Raw genomic sequence first — 14,423 nt, forward strand, 5'->3', positions numbered from 1 at the left:
ATAGGACCTAATTTTGAAAAAAAATCTCAGAACTGTGGGAACAGAGGTCTGTGGGAACATAGGCACGCTCCCCTTTTTATCTACCTCTGTCTGAAATCAGGAAGTCATTGTTTCAAATATTACTAAGAATTTTGATTGGCAAATCTGCCAGCACGTCATTTTAAAACTGCTGTGAATGGAAAGCTTGACATGCGTAGCAACAGTAATTGTGCACATACACCTCAGTGCTTCTAGATCACCCATCGCCCCTTGTATGTGCTTTTGTTTGTTGCATCAGCTGATTGTAATGCTGTGTGGTTGATCGTGCGTTCTTTACCATTTTGGTACATTAAATACAAACAACTCCATTTAATTTTGTTAGGATGTCCTCATTAATCAAGAGTGTCCCAGTGTGCTCTGATAAACTTCAATGCGCCTACGGTCTTAAAACAGGCACGGATAGCAGTTACCTGAAACATGTCACACAAGTAGCTACTTGACTACCGGCAAATAACTAAAGAGTATTGGGTCAGACGCCATGTGTCATTTCCTATTGTGATTTATACTTAATAATAATTTCATTTTGTTGACAGGAATCAAAGGGATTGCTTCTGTGGCATCTCTAGTTATTAGAAATGGAAATGTTTTACAATTTAGAATGAAGAACACAAACAGCCTTATATGGTGTTGACTAAGAGTTTTCTTTGATATGCACTGAATATTTTCTAAGGCATTCAGGCTACCATCTTTCCCATATGAATCCTCCATTGCAGCAGATTTATTTAACACATACTGTATGTCTTGAATAAGGACTGAAGATAGCAGACGACTTCAAATGTTGGAAGCATCATTGCTGGGCAGAATAGCAGACCAACACTATATCTTAAGCCTACTGCTGCTGCTCCAGCTCTTCTCCCAGAATGCTTCACTGGAGTCCAGGGTGAGCTATGGCAACTGGCCTGTCGGGTTGGTGTGTCCTTGGCGCAAGGGGAGGCTCCACTTAACGGGGCCGACACTTTAAACATTAACGGCTGGCCTGTAAAGCAGCGCCTAGCAAAGAATGCCCAACCAAACGCATACACACAACACATATAAAACAAACACACACACACAACTCTGCAGCAGGGTGAAAACACACACGCAAACAGCCAGCCAGTCCCAGCAGTGCTGATTCATGTCAGCTCTGGAGGGGTGTTAACAGCGGGAGTAGCCTGTCCTCGCTTTATGAACACACATACAACGTTATGTCCCCAATCAGGAAATAGACTGCACAGATGTCTTCTTACTTTCTAGTTTTTTTTATTTTTAAAAAAGGGCGCATTAGAGTGACTAACGTTTCGATGTAAGGTTACATCTTCATCAGAGTCCAATAGGCTGCATTTCTCCCCTACAAAACTTGTTAAGAGTGGAGGCCTACCAAATGTCTCATGAGTGTATGTGGAAGTGAGTGAGAGAGCGAGCGAGCGAGTCAGCTCGCTGCCAGTGTGCTTGGCGTGTCCCCTTGCGGCCGATTAGCCTCTCACGCAAGCCTCTGCAAGATGGATTTGGACATTTAATCAATTTGCAGCAAATGTCCCTGTGGTTTAGTGAAAACTGTGACCAATAGGAAAAACATATTTTTTTTGGAAAAGGGTTCCCATTGTGTGATGAAAGGATTGCTTATTAAGGATTATACACACACACACACACACACACACACACACACACACACACACACACACACACACACACACACACACACACACACACACACACACACACACACACACACACACACACACACACAGGCTCTCGAACAAACACACAATGCAATGCCTATAATGTTTGTGTGTGTGTGTGTGTGTGTGTGGTCTCACATTGGCCAGACACTGGGGGTGTGTCTCGTGAAGAGCCAGGCCGGTCAGGTTAGACAGGGTGGTCTGGTCCACCCACTGAGGTCTCCTCTTCGTTCCCTCCTCCTGCAGCCTCCTCAGGACCCCCTCCAGTGCCAGCTCCCTCACCTCGTACAGCGGGCACCGCAGCAGACACTGCAGGAGCTGGCTGGTGACCCGTGGACCCCCCCAGAGCTCGGGGATCTCCACGCCGGCGCTGAGGGCCACTCGGGCCAGGCTGAGCAGGTACTGGGCGTTGCCGGGCCCCGGGGTGGCGGAGGGAGCGTCGGAGGTGACGAGGTCTGAGGCCATCAGGATGGACAGCGCTTCCTGGCGGAGATCACTGACCTCGGAATCTGACCAACACACAACACGACACGACACGACACTTTAGCGGACAATGTAGCATGAGGCCGCACTTTTAGGATGGTTATTTATGATATTTTTGTATCACTTTTTGCGTAGTGTGCAGTTTTTAGTTTTTTTTTAAAGATAATTTTTGGGGCATTTTAGGCCTTTATTTTTATAGGACAGCTGAAGACATGAAAAAAAGGGGAGAGAGAGGGAGGAATGACAGGCAGCAAAGGGCCGCAGCTCGGAGTCAAACCCGCGGCCTCTGCGTCGAGGAGTAAACCTCTATATATGGGCGCCGGGCCCGCTCTACGCCCGTGTACAGTTTTTTTTTTTAAACAATAGTTTGAAACAAACTCAAAGAAGCTGCATGCGAAACAATCTATATAAATCTCCTGTCTACATCAGGAATGAATACAAACGACCTTTAAGAGGCACTGCTATGCATTCATATTGACCATGTTAGCATTCTGTTGTCTTTTAAATCTTTGGTTGATGGTGATGATATATTGAGTATATATTTTACAGTCCACACTCAAGTTGCCTTTATGCGATGGCAATTTCACACATTGGTATCATATTTGAATTAGCCCGAGTGACCATTGCATTCTCACTAGGTTGGTCGGACGTGTAACATTTCCCGAAAAACTTCCAACGTGGCTCATGTCGGAATTGAATGTTGTCACATTAATGTAAGGCTACACATAGGGCTGGGCAATAAATAAATATTATATCGATATCGTGATAGGAGACTGCATATCGTCTTAGATTTTGGATATCGTAATATCGTGTTATGACACTTATCTGTTATCTTATTAGTTATCTGAATTTACCAGACTGTCGTAGCTGTTCTATTATTTGCCTTTACCCACTTAGTCATTATATACTCATTGCGTAAATATTTTTTTGCAAGCACCAATTGTCAACCCTACAATATCGATATTGAGGTATTTGGTCAACAATACCGTGATATTAGATTTTTTTTCAATATCGCCCAGCTCTAGCTACAGCAGAACGTTACACAGAGATAATGTGCATTTTGGCCTACCAGCTAGGAAAACTGTTGAAAAAAAAAAATCATCCCGGTTTCCATTTAGGATTAATAGAATCTGAGCTCATTTTGACCAATTTGATGATAGTTTAGAATTTTCAATTAGTATTTATTACATTTTAGTTTTGACTTTTGGATTTCATTTTAGTTTCAGTTAGTGTTCAGGCTGTTTTTGCTAGTTTTAGTTCAGTTTTCATATATTTAGTTTTACAGTAGTTTTAGTTTTATTTAGGGCCAGGTATAATGTCTCAGAAGTATGCAGCTACACATACATACAAAATACATGGTTGGAATATAGCCATGATGTTTCTTAATTAACCTTTGCACTAGTTCAGTGTCCGATGTGAAGCAATTACGGCCCAGCGCCATCTCAGGTCAGGTCCGTTCAATTTCTGTGGTTCAATGTCACGAGAGTTGATGGAAATTCATGCTTTCTTCTTTTGCTTTTAGTAGTGACTAGCTGAAAAAAAAACATTTTATTTGTATTACTTTTTTTAACCTGCCAATATAGTTTCCGTTTCAGTTTTACTTAATGGTTTTAGTTTGTATTTAGTTTCAGTTTGCTAAAAATATTTTTCACTGCTTACTTAACCCTGATTTTGACTCTATAATGACTGGCCATGTACATTGAAAAAGCAAGCTTATTGAAATATTCCCAGTTGCTTAATTTTCTTCAGACGTATCCAGTCCAACATCTCTACAAGCTAAACAAACAAACACACAAACAGTCCTTTGTGAAGCAAACAGATGCAGACAACAGGCCAGACTGAAGAAGGCAGTCTCCTCTGTTCCTTTCTATTTTGACTTTAATAGGAAAGGCTGCGTCAGTGTCTGTTTGGAAATGCCCGTGGCTGTGCCAACCCAGCCACCTGTGAACACACACCCTTGGAGAGTGATGTGCACACAAATGAACACACACGTGCACACGCACTTCCTCTCAAATATAAGTATAATCCAGAGGCAGGGGGACTACAGAGTAACCCAATGCCGTTCTAAAGCTGTGCTCCTCCCTACAGTATCGCTCCAAGACTCCACACAGACCTTGCTTTGACAGCCAACTCAATTAGTTGAACACACACACACACACACACACACACACACACACACACACACACACACACACACACACACACACACACACACACACAATGAAACCAATTGCAACTCAATCTGGCCCTGCAGCAGCACTCAAAACGTGGCCTGACAAAAGAGCGGGAAATGCTGCATTCCTCCAGAGATGGGCCGGGTTACCGTGGAGACGGGCCAGGTTACTTTGGAACCTGATCCTCAAAGGGGGGTCCGGGGGCCAAATAAGCATACCCTAATGGTTATGAATGGAGAATAGGGGCACAGTAATGACACGGATGATGAAGGGAGGAGGATGACTGGAGGAGAATGGGAGTGTGTCAAAGAGAAAACGGCTGTCTGTCACGGTGGAGTAGAGAGAAACATGGATTGTGTGTGTGTGTGTGTGTGTGTGTGTGTGTGTGTGTGCGCGCGCGCGTGCGTGTCAAAGGGTTGTAGCAAAACAGCATGCTACCATTAGCTTGTCACACACTAAAACATTCAAATGTAATTCTACGGTGCCAATTCATACCTTACATTCATACATTATGTGTATCTTTACAAAGACACACTAAATCATTACACACCCGCTACGCCCTAGAAAAAACACTAAAAGGGAAGCAAATCAAGCAAGGAGGCCCAAAAAAATACTTTCTTTCAACTGACTCCAAATTCGCTCATTAGAGAGGGAAGGAAAAAGTAAGGTAGAATGAAAGAAAGAGTGAAAGAAAAGGCAGAGCCAAAAACTAGGGGAGGGAGGAATGGGGGAGGAAATAAGAGAGTAAGAGAGAGAAAAAGGAAAAACATCATTAGTCAGGATGCAATGCAGATTTTTTTTATGATGGCCTTTATTAAAATAGCGTGTGCGGAGGAGGGGGGGGTGAAGTCAGGCATCCCCTCAGCAAATGAAAGGCGTTCCTGTGAGGGCCATTCGAACGTGATTTTTCATGTCTGATCATAAACAGCCATTGTTCTCCCACAGCTGTGTTTATTTAAATCTGTGTCTACAACACTTGTGTCTCTTAATGCTGCATGTGCACCTGGACCGTGTCCAAGTTGTGATTACTGTTTGATATTTCGGGACGCTCTAGGATGAGGCCCGGTTCAGTGGATTACGTTGCCAGCAAAGCATTGAGATCATTAACAAACGCAGGTCTCAGTGGAGACTTTACTTAGACCGGTCTAAATGTGGTTTTAAATATTTACAGACCGCTAAAAACAGGGCTGATTCCTGACTTTTCCTGACGTACCACCATCAGTTATTGGATGGATTGAAATTCCAATTTGGTCCAGGCATTCATGCTCCCCTCACGATGAACTGTAAAAGTGTTGGTGATACCTTGACTTTTTTTTTTTTTTTAATCTAGCACTGTTATGCAACAAACACGCATTTTAATTCATAATTGATTCATCTTTCTATATTACCTCAATTAATCTATTCATCACATCAATGACTGATGTCAATCACACCTTCCCAAATCCCATGTTGACACATCTCAGGTTACGGTCACATCAGCAACGTGACATCATGACTTCGCGTAAACATACACGCCACTTTCCTAAAGCCACGTGCCGTGTTAGCACAAGGATACGTGTTATCGCGAGGCTACGGTTGGGTTTAGGAACGTGACACGCGGGTTGGGTGTAGGAAAAGAAGAACGGGGTTGGGTTTAGGAAAACAACAAATGTGGAAAGGAAACATCACACGCGGGACACAAAGTCACACACGGGACGCACTTCACGCGCAATCGTAAGGTAATGTAAGTCAATGGAGGCCAAACGGCATTGATAAACACGCCAAAAAACGAGTATGCGTCTTGTCGTACAGACACCACTTCATGAGATCATTCTGACATCAGACAAAGAAAAGCAATAAATATTCAGTTAAACAGTTCACCAAAAAAAAAAAAAAAAAAAAAATTGTTTTCTGTTAATTGACTAATTGAGTAACTGATGAATCATTTCGGATGACATCAGCTCCAGACTCACCTGCGCTCTGTCTTTAGGGTTTAGAGTTAGCGATTTGTTTATCATTACTTAGCAAAGTGTTCGTGCTCGTATTTCTACCCAGTACTCCTTTGACAAAAAATGTAATGTATCCTCGCGACAATATGGGAGTTACTTCGTATCCTTTCACCCCATCGGTTACTTTGTTAGCTCCTGACCCTTTTAAAACCCCAAAGTCACACAATAAGGCAGCGGTAGACCAGCAATGTTTCTGTCAATGAGTCACGAGTCTGGTGACTTTGAAGAGAGCATAGACACTTTGTAAGCCAAACTAAACTGGAAGTAAACAGCTACGTCCATTCCAACAAACACCAAGACGTTAACACCATGCTTTCAAACAAGTGTCAACACAGAATGAAAAGACCATGTGTGATGTTCGAACGTGTTAAGGTATATGTTCATGTCTTGTATTGAGAATATTATGTTTGGATTGTACTGACACACAACAAAAACTAAAGTGTGATGGATGTGTACTTAGGGGTGGGTTGGGGTGTGTGTGTGTGTGTGTGTGTGTGTGTGTGTGTGTGTATTAGTGGGCCAGTGAGCTTACTAGGTCTCCACGAGTACTGTCCATAGCCGGCTAAAAGCTGTCAGTAAAGACGCTTTGCTGTGTCAAGCTAGAACTTGCACACATATGCTCTCCCATGCAAGCACACAGCTGGATTTCACATCAGCTTCCACCTTCATTACCAAAACTGTGAAAAAACCCAGACGCTACGTGTGTGTGTGTGTGTGTGTGTGTGTGTGTGTGTGTGTCTGACAGTGTGAGAGAGCTGACCTCCTTCTCATGCTGATGGAGCTTTACAATTTGCTGAGGTCCCTCCCTCTAATTACCCTAAACACTGTGCCCTTACGTATATATGTATGTGTGCGTTTGTGGGTTGCTTGTTGTCCGAAAAGTGTTTGATATAAATAACAACGAGCAAAAAAAAGACGAAATTATCTGCCAGCCACAGTAGCTGCTAGATTCCTACATTTATAAGGAAGTGTTACTACTTTACTGGCCCCATTACTGTTAAATAATACTGCAGATTTCCTGCCAAAGAATTATGACAAAGGCAGTGCATCTACAGGAGGGAAAATGTAGTGCCAATGAAAAATGTTTTGGCAGATAACTCTGCTCTCTATTGTGCTAGAATATTAAACGTACAATATGTAATTACCTGCCGCCTTGCCGCTGTCTCTCAATCAAAACACGGACCTATTGATGACGTCATGAAGTTGCATGGGGTCGTGGGAGTTGTTGTCTTCATTGTTACCACCACCATTGCCGATGAAAATGCACAGTATCTTTTCATGGACAAGTTAATGTATAAAGGTTTTATCTACGTTACATGTTTATTCAAGTCATTCTAATGAAATGGCCGCAGTGTTTCCCACATAATTACTAAGATTTTATTTTTGGTGGTAGCTGACCGGTTAGCGAGCAAGCAAGACACATCAGTCATCATCACATGTTGGCGTCCCCTATTTTTTCAGCCGGGCGGCAGCTCCAGGGCGGGCTGGACACCTTCGGTTGGCGGCCCAATTCCGCCCGACGTGGGCGCCAGCACCAGGGGTAAACTTTCTGTCATTGCCGTTAGCATCATTAGCACCTGACGCTGGGGTTTGTGCTGGCTGGTTTGGGGTTTCTGCAGTCGCTCGCTGGGAGCTAGATGTGGCGGTGTCCCCGGGGGCTGTTGTCTGCTCACATCCCGACGAAGGCTCTTAGCGCCGGGGAATGAGGAAGACGGCCTGGGATGCGCTAGCTGGCTTACTTAGCATTAGATTAGTCGACTACCCATACAGCGTTACGTGGCGTTTAATCATGGGTTAAGCCCAGTGATGTTATTAAGCATTTATTGAGAAATGTCGAAAAAAATAAATGATTTTTTCCCGACCCCATTGGGGGGTCACAACCCCCATGTTGGGAAACAGAGCGTGCAATGTGCAGACTGGAATATCTTGTAGGATTTCATAGAAGAAGGAGGAGAAATACAACGTTCTTCTCTTGACATTAATTTGCAGTGGTTGGTGCATAGTTCCCCAAAAAGCAAACACAAAGTTAAATGTGTGCGAGTATCCAAATATGGAACTACATGGCTTACCAAGCTGCCAAAGATGAACATAAATCTCATGTGCTAAAGTAGCTCGAAGCCTAATTATGGTGACACACTTCTTGTGAAGTAAGATAGATTGAACTTAAAATATAGGTTTGAATATTTTCAAGTCAATCTTAATAAAACACTCACATGCCATACATGATCGTCTGTATGCTGAGGGCGTTAGGGGATTCGGTTATCATTTCTCCTGCTCATACAGGCCAACGCAAATATGGTGAAGTGGAACGATTAAAGCAACCAATAACTCAACTTCCATATGGCATCTGAGTAAGCATACCTATCCTTTAAAAGAGGACTCCACTGATTTAGCATTACGCTAGTCTTGCAATGCCAGTCCTATCTCCACAGTATGGAGTATTCTGGGATAGGGGGAAAAAACAACAACCGTATAACTATTTCTTTAAAGCGCCCATATTATGCTCATTTTCAGGTTCATAACTGTATTTTAAGATTGTACCAGAATAGGTTTACATGGTTTAATTTTCAAAAAGCACCATATTTTTGTTGTACTGCACAGCTCTCTCTCACTGCTGCAGATGCTCTTTTCACCTGGTTTCTGTTTTAGCTACAGAGTGAGACCTCTTTTCATCTTCTTCTTCTGTACTATCTTTGATTGCACTCGCACATGCTCAGTAGCTTAGATGTAGAGCATGTCAGCTAGCTAACTGTAGAGACAGTAAAAGAAAGGCTGTTTCTCCAACTTTGGTCAGTTACAAGGCAGGATTAGCTGGGAGACTTCTAAATGAGGGCACACATGTAAGTAGTTCTTTTGTAGATTATGGTGAACTTGTGTGTGTTGTAGCAGTGCTTTGCTATTGAGAACGACGTAGCATGCTAGCGTTAGCATTAGCGTTAGCATGCTAACGAGCTAACGGTTGTGGTTAGCCAGCTCATTTCGGACTGTGACGTCACAGTCCGAGGCCGATTTTGAACAGCTCACTAGGAGACTGAAGGCAGGACACATTCAGAAACTGTATCTCACTCAAAACAGCATGGATGGATTTTTTTCAAAGTTTGTATGTGTGTGGAAGCACCAGAGACACAAAAGAACACCCCAAATCCCAGAAAAAGTGTTTTTTTCATAATATGGGCACTTTAAACCAATCAAAATCATCTTGGGCGGCGCTAAAAACAGGATGCAGCAACGGTGATCTTGCAGTGTACTGACCCCCGACAGTTCAGTCGGAGATTTCGGTTATGCTAGCGGCTAACGTGACCTCAAGCCACTAGCCTCATTTTTAAACTTAGGCTGGCTACACACTGAGTGCGTGGCGTGAGCATGTCAGCTGCGTGGTGTGTCCGTTTGTATTTCGGCTCCCATGTTAACAGGTTAGAGCTTACACACTGCCTGCGTGACACGCGCGTCTCAGGCGCTGCGCCGAAAACGCGTGTATGCTAGAAATAGGACCGACGCCCATTTTTCACGCGACACGCAAGCGTGTTGGAAGCGTTTCCAGGCAAAATAGAATAGGAAAAGATGTTTGTGTCATTTAGACACGAATGCATATTAGTAAATGACTTGTTGATGTTTGAAAGTCTGTAGGTTTTGATATAAATGCAGATAGATAAATGTAATAAAAAAAAAATTCTAATATTGCACCTGTCGATACCGAACGAGATATTCTGTAGCCTATTTTGCGGTCAATACTGCCGACGTTGTCTTTGCTGTAATCAAATCAGTATATATTTATGTTTAACATGGTATTTCATTTTATCAATGGGAAACATTGATGTGTCCAGACAAGGCTAGCAGCACTAGCGCCGCGTCAGACACGTTTCTGGTGTGTAAAGACAGAAAAATCCACGCAGCCGCCCCTGACACGCAACAGAAGCGCCGCGCTCACGCCACGCAGGCAGTGTGTAGCCGGCTTAGTCTTAAGCCCCAATCACCAACGCCGACTCAAGTGACATCACTTGAGTAAAAATATTCAATATATGTGGCTGAATGTACAACAATGAGACTTCTGATTTAAAGTGTTCTTCTTCAGCACAGACATACAAAAGGATACAGAAAAGATTTACCAGGCAAATGACTCAGCCATTGGCCAGAGAAATATATCTTACCATCAGCATCTGCTACCACACTTATGGAGACACATGGAATTCCAGCAAATTCACTAATACTTTAAACATTGATGTGGGGCTTTTTTTTTATCTTCTCTCTACTTGTGTCTCCTTTTTCCTACCTTCCTTTTCTCTTTTCAGCTCTTTTTACTGGCATGGCTGAAAAGCAGAGAAACAGAAGACTGGCGGAGGTAGAGATGAAGCAATGGACGGTGGGGGCTTTTTTTTTAATGACTCGGGCATGGATCAAAGGGCTGGGGCAGAGAAATGAAACACACACACACACACACACACACACACACACACACACACACACACACACACACACACACACACACACACACACACACACACACACACACACACACACACACACACACACACACACACACACACACACACACAGACCTGTGTTCAGAGCTGACAGGAATTGGCTGGTAAATCTAAAGTTCCTACTTAATGCGGGGTGCCAGTAAAAAAAAAAAAGGGAAAAAAGAGGAGTAATATTGAAAAAGCCGATTGTTCACCTCCTTTACCCCTGGTGCCAGGCACTCTTAAGAGCCTGCTGCTTTCATATAAACTCGCCCAACCTGTGGCTTTTTAGCTCAACATCTGATTGGTTTGAAAAGTGCAATTACACAAGAGGAAAAGGGTGAAGGACTGGAAATGAGGAGGAGGAGGAAGGAAAAATAGAAAAACAGACCAACGGAGGACTCAAGCACCACTGGAGAGAGGGTGAGAAATGAAGCCAAAGACAGACTTATGATAATCATAAAGAGGCATTAGAGGTGTGTGAGCTAGAGCGTGCTTATTTGGTTATGTAAGGAGCAGGGCCGAGTCGGGCCAGGCCGGGTCCTCAATCTACAGGCTTGTTTTGAGAAATCCTCGGTATTTCCACTGTCAAGACCAACATGTGTTCAGCACATGGCCGACCGAAAACACAAGTGCCTCCCCCCTCCTCTCGCTCTCTCTCTTTTTTTTTTCTCCCCCTCCGAGTACAGCACTCCGACATAAACTGGGTCATAGGCACAATCCCACCATCTGTCAGAGATCGCTCGCCTTCGGTTTCACATTCCTCCACTGCGGAGACCCCCGCCGGTCTGCGCACATGTGCACACAACCACACCATGTGTACGCGCACGCACGCGCACACACACACACACACACACACACACACACACACACACACACACACACACACACACACACACACACACACACACACACACACACACGGGGGAGGATGAAGCTGACTTCTGTCAACAATCAGTCTAAATGGAGAGCGCAGCGGACAGCCTCGCCAGCAAACGTTGCAGGTTTGTCTGTTCAGACTTGGAAGTGCTCAATGTCCAGTTCACAGCAAATGGAGGGAACACAGTTGCCGTTTACCGAGTTGATAAACTCCCCGGCAACTGGCTGACATCAGCATCTAAATCCCACTCAGGACTGAAACAAGAGTGCGAACAAGCACGTTTAAAAACCACGTTCCAAGACCAACATTCAAATAGTTTCCGCTCAATGTGGGACACAGTAAAACTTCCTAACTGAATAAAGTAAGCGAAGGTATTGATTTAGTATTATAACCATACAATGTATCAATTCCTATCTAATGAATTTTTCTATAAACTTAATTTCCCATTTTATATTCAATTCAATATTTGAATTCCATTCCGACCTGTTTGGTCTAAAACGCCAGTAGGGCTGGGCAATATATCGATATTATATCGATATCGTGATATGAGACTAGATATCGTCTCAGATTTTGGAAATTGTAATATCGTAATATGGCTTAAGTGTTGTCTTTTCCTGGTTTTAAAGGCTGCATTACAGTAAAGTGAGGTCACTTTCTGTGTTACCAGACTGTTCTAGCTCTTCTATTATTTTTACCTTTACCCACTTAGTCATTATATCTACATTACTAAAGATTATTTATCTTAAATCTCATTGTGAAGACATTTTGTTAAAGCACCAATTGTCAACCCTAGAATATAGCCACAATATCGACGTATTAGGACAAGAATATCAAAAAAAGAATATCTGATTTTCTCCATAGCCCTAAACGCCACACAATAAACTCTCTCTCTTCCCTACATATAAGAAGTATTTCGCTGCTGTCATAAAGTACACCATACACTGTTTCAGGGGAAGTAACTGTTCATAGTGAGCTAGGAGAGTGCAATTCTCATGGACCAGTAGCAGCCGGGTCTCATGGAAGTTCGTGTAAATGTGACGTTATTTGAATCTATTGATACGTGTTCACGGAGACTTTTTTGTCGGTTTTTACGTGGTGGACAACACGAAAATGTAAAGTAATGTATTTCAATGGGAAGCATATTTTGTGGCCACAGCACGAAATGGTAGGGAGTAATATAAAAAGCCGAAAATCCGCGTAGGGAGGTTGGTCGGGGTGGTGGATGGGTCAAACAACACAGGACTTTCACCGGCGAGCGGGGATCGCGTCCCGCGTGCGGCGCTTTGTTTCCCGGGGATGGCGTGCCTGCGTGTGGCGTTTTGTCCCGCGTGTTACTGTGGCGCGTCTCCCGGCGTTTAAGGCGCCCTTTCCCTGGCGTTTAAGGCGCCCTTTCCCCGTAAGTTTTTTCCTAAACCCAACCTCCGCCATCCCGTTATTGTGGGGCGTCCCCAGCGGGCCGTCTCGCGGGCGCCTCCCGGCTTATGGATCGTCCTTTTTGGCCGCCTCATCCAGCGGGCCGCCTCGCGGGCGCCTCCCGGCTTATGGAGCGACCTCTTCCCCGAGAAAATAACATGACATTTACACGTAAGAAATGAGAAAAACGTCTCCGTGAACACGTATCAATAGATTAAGAATAACGTGGACATTTACACGAACTGCCGTGAGACCGAGGTTGCCAGTAGACGAGCAACAAGCGCGACCGCGACAACACGTGCCAAAACGAAGCTAAGCAGGGTTTTCAGAAGGAAGCAGTGTATGAGCCATATTTTGGCAATAGGGCTGTCACGATAGCTCCTTTTTCGTTGTGCGATATATTGTCCCAAAATGAATTGCGATAAATTATATTATTGTCATTTTAAGACCAATTTATGCCACCGGTTACACAATGACAATATGTTATATAATGCAAGCACACTCTTTCCAAGATCAAAGAACTTTTAATTCTTAAGTCGTCGTTTACTTTGTTGTACAAAGATGGAATGGCAGTTTGGGAGATGTATGTTTTGTTTGGCAATTTGTACCGTTTGTCAAAAGTTTGCAGCATATTTTTAAATGCTAGTTTTTCGACCGTGTTTAACGGCTGCATCTCTTTGGCTATAAAGCGAGTTATGCAATCTGTGAGCGTGTGCCATTTCGTGCAGTCACGTTTGTATTTGCACTGCTGGGAAAAAGCATTTGTAACAGATAACTGTCCGGAAGACCCCTCTCCATCTCCAGCTGCGGTTGTTGTTCACAGGTTGAAAACTGGGTGGGAGGGTTATGTTTTAGGTGAGATTGTAGGTTAGTTATGTCGCCTCTTTTCATTGCCAAACAAAGTCAACGTTAATTGGCTCTCCTCTATCATTCGGCTTAAAGGTCCCATGACATGCTGCTTTTTGGATGCTTTTATATAGGCCTCAATGGTCCCCTAATAGTATCTGAAGTCTCTTTCCCAAAGGTGGAGGGTGGGGGTGTGTCCTTGACCAACTGCCATGCTTCGCTCGTTTTCAAGCCATGACGTCTCCCTTTCTCGTGGGCCAAATTCTCTGGGCGGGCAAAGCAGAGAAAGGGGAGGTAACCTTGCTCCTTATGACCTCATAAGGAGGAGATTCCAGATTGGCCCATCTGAGCTTTCATTTTCTCAAAGGCAGAGCAGGATACCCAGGGCTCGGTTTACACCTATCGCCATTTCTAGCCACTGGGGGACCATAGGCAGGCTGGGGGAACGCATATTAATGTTAAAAAACCTCAAACATTTTCAT

General features: G+C 43.8%; 1 protein-coding gene across 1 annotated transcript in view; it reads right to left on the minus strand.

Moving 5' to 3' along the window:
• The window catches only part of thada (THADA armadillo repeat containing), a 114,353-nt gene that overhangs the window by 23,367 nt on the left and 76,563 nt on the right, over positions 1-14,423 (minus strand). The window contains exon 32 of the mRNA XM_039784777.1: positions 1,836-2,206. Coding sequence (XP_039640711.1) covers positions 1,836-2,206 — 371 coding nt within the window. The remainder of the gene's footprint in view (positions 1-1,835; positions 2,207-14,423) is intronic.

Source organism: Perca fluviatilis, chromosome 19 (genome assembly GCF_010015445.1).
Source record: "Perca fluviatilis chromosome 19, GENO_Pfluv_1.0, whole genome shotgun sequence".
Classification (NCBI taxonomy): Eukaryota; Metazoa; Chordata; class Actinopteri; order Perciformes; family Percidae; genus Perca; species Perca fluviatilis.